Source organism: Thunnus thynnus, chromosome 21 (assembly GCF_963924715.1).
Source record: "Thunnus thynnus chromosome 21, fThuThy2.1, whole genome shotgun sequence".
NCBI lineage: Eukaryota > Metazoa > Chordata > Actinopteri > Scombriformes > Scombridae > Thunnus > Thunnus thynnus.
Genome location: NC_089537.1, coordinates 1,434,363 through 1,441,862, shown reverse-complemented (window position 1 = coordinate 1,441,862; position 7,500 = coordinate 1,434,363). Strand labels below are relative to the sequence as shown.

At 40.3% G+C, this 7,500-nt stretch overlaps 1 protein-coding gene across 1 annotated transcript in view; it reads left to right on the top strand.

The window, feature by feature from the left end:
- sugct (succinyl-CoA:glutarate-CoA transferase) overlaps nucleotides 1-7,500 on the top strand; it is a 118,309-nt gene that overhangs the window by 107,402 nt on the left and 3,407 nt on the right. Inside the window, exon 13 of the mRNA XM_067578248.1 lies at nucleotides 3,395-3,458. Coding sequence (XP_067434349.1) covers nucleotides 3,395-3,458 — 64 coding nt within the window. The remainder of the gene's footprint in view (nucleotides 1-3,394; nucleotides 3,459-7,500) is intronic.

Sequence of the window (7,500 nt, the reverse complement as noted above, 5' to 3'; positions counted from 1 at the left end):
TCTTAAAATAGACAATGCTGCCATCTCAGTTTGCCAGAGTCAGATGTTTTGTTCAACCAACAGTCTGAAACCCAAAGATCTTCAGTTTAAATGATCCTTAAAACCTCACAAACCTGTATCCAGAGAAGAAATGCTTGATAAACAACTTATGGCGGCTGATTGATTGACTAATCACTTAATTTCAGACGTGATACCGTGACTACATACTGTGTCAGAAGTACGTCACAGGACAGACGTAGGAGATACCGTCTTTAAATTTAGAACAGACTTCCTGTCTTCATCTCACCTCAGAAATCATTTATTTTTATTTGCGACACATGCTGGGTCATTTCCTGCTTTGTTGTCGTCCTCGATGATTCAGGTGTTTCTGTTGAACCAATCAGTCAGACTTGTGTTTGTCAGCAGCTTCCTGTCTGCAGTGTTCCTTTCTTTCTTTCTTTCTTTCTTTCTTTCTTTTTTTTTTTTTTTTAGCTCCCAACATAAAAGATTAGTCTGAATCTGTCACCACTTGTAGAAACCTCCAGGTCACTGAGCCCTGAACTCAGGTCAGCTCGACCCGCACAGACGGAGAGAGAGAGAGAGGTTCACTCTGAAAGGCTCCTTCAGTCTTTATTCATTTCTGTCTTCCTCAGTACGACGACCTGATGCTACACATGACCTCTGAGATGTGGATATTAGATCAGTAATGATAATAATAATCATTTTAGAGCAGTATTTTGATAATTTGTCATTTTTGTGTGTCATATATGAACATCTTTGGATTTTGTCATCATGGGAATTTTTCACAATTTCCTGGCATTTTATAGACAAAACAATTAATTAATATCAAATAAATTTAACATCACACCTCTGTGACATTGTCAGCTTCACAATAGTCAGTTTTTCTTTCTTTACATTTTTATTTTTATGGCATTTTTGTCTTTATTTGATGGTTTTAAAGTGTAGAGAGACAGGAAACAGGAAGACAGAGGAATGATCACACTGTAGAGAAACAAACCAACCAGAACTTCCAGAAATAAGAAAACCTCATTAAAATCATTGTGTGGCTCGTTTCATATGTTTAGTCGTCAGTCATAATATCATTGTTTATTCAATATTTATCTTTTTTAGCAGACTTTAATGAACATCGTTTCCCATGAGTCCTAGAGGTTTGCAGGCTAAATGTCTCGGCTCGACAGAGGAGACGAGTCCATGATGGCGGCAAGTTCAGACACGTCTGTAATAACAGCAGCACAGACAGACGTCTCTACAGATCAGATTACAGCTGCAAACATCAGCAATGATGCAGGAGGAAGAACAGGGGAGCCTTATGCTGCTGCTGCACTTGTAGTTCTTTTAATGGGAACTGTAGTTTTTCCTGCGCAAAAACATTTTTAGTTTTAAATGTCTGACGCTTCATGTTTTCACAAAGACGGATGAAAGAAACGCTTTATGAGAGATTAGAAGTGATGTCATGACTTCAGCTCTCTTTTCTCTTTAAAGAAAAAGTTTGGGAAATGCCCTCATTCACTTTCTATCTCTCTCCTGTCTGTACAGTAAATATGAAGTTACAGCCAGCAGATGGTTAGCTTAGCTTAGCTTAGCATAAAGACTGGAAACGGGGAAACAGGTAGCCTGCCAGCTCCTCTACAGCTGATTAACACGTTATATCTTGTTTGTTTGAGATCAATTTCCCAAAAATCTCTTATTAAAGGAAAACACATGGAACAAAGGATGAAATGACGACAGAAAAACGTCTATCGTTTATTTCATTGTGTTGCAAATCAAGCTCTTCACTTCAATATTTTTTGTCATTTCGTCATTTTCGTCAGAAGGAAAGACGAGACGAGGAGCTCAAACTGAAAAGAGAGGCTGCTTCTGTCGTATGGACGTGGTTTGGGTATAAAAAGTCTGACATGGACCAGAAAACCGTACAAACTGCTGCAGACCGGCGCCCATAACAGACTCAAACACCACAAACATCGTTTACCGTCCACATAAGACAGAAACAGACAACGTATCGTTATCCGGATATAAAATGACTTCTATCACTCCTACAAGACAGCAGACACACTAACACAAGATAAAACGTGGACTCGATATCATGAAGTCCGATCCTGGAATTTAAATCTTCAGCCGTCTTCCATTAACGTCCCCATGTGGAACTGATGAAGCTGCTGTTAATTTACATATCGTTGTGAAGCAGACTGAAGATTAATACGAGGATTATGTAAGAGACAGAAGAAACAAAAGAGTCAGAGAGGTTGATCTGTGGTCCCTCTGGTTCCGGCTGAGAGACGGAGGGACCAAGAGGAAGAGGAGGAAGAGGAGGAGGAGGAGGAGGTGGTGACGCCATCAGTCGTCATTCCTCCATATTTATAGAGGAAGTCGTGCGTACAGGATGAGCGAGCGAGCGAGAGAGAGAGAGAGGAAACCACATCACCCCTGACTGCACACAGAGAGTCTACATGTTGTCTTACGTAACGTTTCACAGCCGATATGTGTTTTATTTATTGATCAGCGACGACACACATCGATTAACATCAATATGATGTAAATGTGTCACCTGCAGCAGCAGCACTGAAGCCGATTTAAACAAAAAAATAAAATAAAGTTCACAAAACAGAGGCGATAAGCGACAGAATTTAGTTCGATTGTTTGAAATTAGATGGAAGAAGAAAAACGACATCGATTAAAGTCGCACATTTCACACTTTAAGCTTTATCACTGAGGTTTTACAGCATATCTGAAGACATTCGTTCCTAAATCCAACTTTGTTCTTTATTCAGTTTCCTTGTCGGGGTTGTCGGGGTGAGAACAGACAGTATTGTTTGCTTTCTTGGGATGAAATCACCGTGATGGATTAAAACTATCAGGCTGCACTGAGGCCCCCAAATATTTGAGATTGGACGGCTTTAGAAACTGATATACTCTGGGGTTTTTTTAATGAGTCTTAATAATAGTCTATAAACAAAAGTCTCTTTTCTGTATGTTTTTATTGGTATTTACCCCCCCCCCCCTCTCTGTTTATGCTACTTGGTTGCTTCCAGCTAGAAAGCTCAGCGTACAGTCCTGGTGGGAGAGAGAGGTGAACGTTGTGTATGTGGAAATGCTCCCTGCAAGACAAAGCTCAGGGTTCATCTGCCTCATTTATAATGTTTTTTAACTTTCCCTACGAGATGATGTCAGCTCGTCGCACATGCCCATAAACCTGTAGCTTTGGTTGCTAAGCTGGTTGCTAAGGTGTTTTCATGTGTTGTTCACGTTGTCCACTCTCATATTTCAGATCTGGCTGCATAAAGGACCAGTAGAAGATAAATGAGGAGTTTTTTAACTGGAAATCATCCAGAGATATTCCAGTAAAGCCCCAGAATATAAAGAATATAAAGTTTGTTTTTGTTTGTTTGTTTTTCAGGTGAAACACAACAGTCTCATACAGGAGATGAACCATCCAACAGCAGGACGCATCGCTGTACCTGGTCAGCACACACACACACACACACACACACACACACACACACACACACACACACACACACACATACACACTTGTCCTCTCTCTAACCTTCAACTCTCTCTCTTTGACACCAACTTGTTAAATGATGTTTTCCAAGAAGCTGTTTTTCTGTGCATTAGGACACTGTTATGAATGTCCTGCTGACACACACACACACACACACACACACTCACACACACACACACACACACACACACACACACTCACACACACACACACAGTCACCACTGGGACGATTCTGTTATGAATTTCCCTGCAGATACAAAAACAAATAATTCTCATTAAAACCACAAGATCCTGTTCAGCAGCCAAACACACACACACACACACACACACACACACACACACACACACACACACACACACAGTAGGGACTCTCCTGCTTTGTTTGATGGATCTCGTGAGTTTCCAGTAAGAGGAAGCTGTTTGTCCACTAGCATGTATTTACAGTGTCATCTGTCTTCTTACCTGCCTGTGTGTGTGTGTGTGTGTGTGTGTGTGTGTGTGTGTGTGTGTGTGAGACCCAGCAGGAAGACATCCATTATAAGGAGAGGCAGTGAGTGTGTGTTGCGTTTGGTGCGGAGCCAGTCGAGAGTGTTTTCTGGTTTTGAGTTTTACCGACTAACAGAGACGATGATCGGAGGTGAAAAAATAAATCCAAACTCAACAAAACAACTTTTCTTTACAAACAGCTGAGCTTTTGATTTGACTTCTCAGTTCACTTCCTCTGAAACTTCACTGGTTCAATTCAGCTGCAACTCATGATTACGTTTTATCTATAAAATCAAGTCAAGTCAATTTTATTTGTGCAGCTCAATATGACAAATCACAAGTTCACTTCAGGGGGCTTTACAGATCAACAAAAGTTCATGATTGTTGATCTTGAAGAAGGTCTGAGAAAATTTAACAACTTTAACAACAAATATTACTGGGACCTCTACAGGAAATCACACATGAACATTTAATATCCAGGAATTCACATTATAGACACACACTGACTGTCACTGTAACACACTGGCCACAGTTTCCCACATCGACCATCAGCAGTGCAGCCATATACTGGTTCTGACCTGGTCTGGTTGTATAATGGGCTGCTCAGGCAGCCCACATAGCGACCAGTCCTCTAGGATTTCTCCCAGTGCTCCCTGTGGCCAGTCCAACTCCACCTAGTGATAAAAAATTAAGCAGCTTCTATTAGTGACACAGAAACAGAAAGAGTTGGTGGGAGGAACTGATTTAAAGGATCATTCTGTCAATTTTCTATATTTGTCTTCATGTTTGGATCCAAACCAACAATGAACTGATCCACTAACAAGTATCGTGTGTGTATCAAAGCTGATATATCTGATTAAAAACACGTCAGTGAGTCACATCGCTGCACTGGGTCACATGTTCCTTCATCATGAAGAGTTTGGTCACGTTAGTTTGTTTAGAAACGGTTCCAAAGACTAATAACAGCATCATGTTTTCAGTCTCCAGAGAGTAGTTCTGTGTAAGGCAGACGCCACTGAGCATGTGAAGGAACGTGGTTCTGTTTACAGTTTCACTAGCTTGTTGTGCTACAGATCACAACCTCTTGACTTTATTGTAAATAACTTTAGTACAAAGTCAAGAGGATTATACAGAACTGCTCTCTGGAGACTGAAAACATGATCACCGTTATTAGACTTTGGAACCGTTTCTTATTCTCATGTTGTGTTTTCTTAGCTGGCTTGCTAACGTTAGCCACGGGTACGCTTAGCATCATGTTTTCAGTCTCCAGAGAGTAGTTCTGTGTAAGGCAGATGCCACTGAGCATGTGCAGGAATACGGTTCTGTTTACAGCTTCACCAGCTTGTTGTGCTGCAGATCACATCCTCTTGACTTTGTACTAAAGTTATTTACAATAAAGTTCATTCGTACCACTTGTTGCACTTCCGGACACGTGACCTGTCCCTCCAGAGGTAATTGGCCAATGGGGATGCGGCCGTGTAACACCTGCACACATGACAGCTTTGAGTCAGAACTGAAAAAAATGACTGCAAAAGAGAAATCCTGAGTGAAATATTGTAATAAAATGTTTCACTCTCATATAGTTTTATTCTTATTTTTACCTTTTTTTGGTTTGATTCTTGGGAGATTTTGTTTAATTATTTTGACACAAATTTAATCCAATAAAACCCTGAAGTGCAGTTTTATTACTGATATAATAAGCTGCTGTTATTGTTTAAGTTTTGATGTGCAGCCACATTTAATTTATCAAATCACAACTTGTAGTTTCTGAGAACTTTACTCAGACATGTTGATGGATTTATGAATCGCTGGTGTTCAGAAAACTACAGAGAACAAATCCTCCTGTTTTTATCCCGAAACACACAGACAGAGTGACAGTGAATGACAGGATGAACCGTTTCCATCTGCTGTGGTCTCACGCACACACACACACACGCACACACACGCACACACACACACACACACACACACACACACACACATATCCTAGTAACACATTACATGACGTCCCATGATGCTCCACTTGTCCTGTAATCTTCTTCCTCTCGTGTGATTTACGCCAAACCATAATGTCAGAGGAATGTGTGTGCGTGTGTGTGTGTCCGTGCGTGTGTGTCCGTGCGTGTGTGTCCGTGCCTGTGTGTGTGTGTGTGTGTGTGTGTGTGTGTGTGTGTGTGTCTGTGTGTGTGTGTGTGTGTGTGTGTGTGTGTGTGTGTGTCTGTGTGTGTCTCAGTCTATTCACAGTCTCAACAATATCCTTTTCTTTGCTCTCCACTTTCCTGTTCTGTCCATCTCTGTTTAGTAAACAACACCAGACACAAGTGTGCATGTGTGTGTGTGTGTGTGTGTGTGTGTGTGTGTGTGCGTGCGTGTGTGTGTGTGTGTAGTTTTACAGCAGGAGGGATAACTTGGAACAAACAGCTGAAGAAGTTTGTCTATTAATTATATTCAGAAGTAATGAACGGATGAAATGAAACAAAAGTAAAAACAGATAAAACTGTGAAGTTAACGCTGAAGGTTGTTAAATTAAGTAAATGACATCAAATTTGACGGTGTTGTGTTGATTTTGTTGTTTATATGCTGTTATGATGTTGGATGTTAAACACAGTTGTGGCCTCGTTCCAATTATCTGAAGAAAAAAGGCTTTTAAAACATGTTAAACATAAATTAATGATTATTATTACAAAATAACGATAGAAATGTTGTTATTCTTACTGTGTGTCTCACAGTCACACCAGCATTTATTGATCAGGAAACTGTTTTTAAATGATATTTGGTTCATTTGCTGTGAGGATTTATCTCATTTACAGCAGCTTTATGCACCGTTTTTAACATCATGTGACATAATAGAATAAATCAAAATGATTTGGGGAAACATGATGATTAATTTTCCCTCCTGTCACCTAGAAAGAGGTAAAAACTGTCTGATGTTATTGTTTATAAGTTACATAACGGAGGTGAGGCAGGAATCTAGTGAATCCATCCCATAATAATCTGGGCTGCTCTAAATGTAAATGTGGTTCAACAGAAGAACATTTAGTCAGATTAATAAACAAACATCTATTATTATCTGCTCTTCTTCATGTCTCATTGATCATTCTGATCATTAACATCAGATATAAAACAGATTAAATGTTTATTTTATTCTCTTACATCTGCTCTGCTTTACTCCTCTGTTCTTCACTCTGTTCTTCACTCTGTTCTTCACTCTGTTCTTCACTCTGTTCTTCTTCTCTTCTTCTTCACATCTCATTTCTCTCCTTCGCTCTTTTCCTCACTTTCTCTTTCATTCCTCCACTTCCTGTTGATGCTGAGTTTGACTCTTCATGAAATCTTTTGTTACGTCCGTTATCAATAAACTCAAGACAACGACCCGCCATGACGGTGTCGACCCCAGTGGTGACGTTTCCCCGGTAACAGAAGACAGACTAAGAGGAAACGACACAAAGATGAAGGTTTGGGGGTTTTTGAGAAAAACATCCGGGGCTGAAGAAAGGGCAAGAACCCCCCCC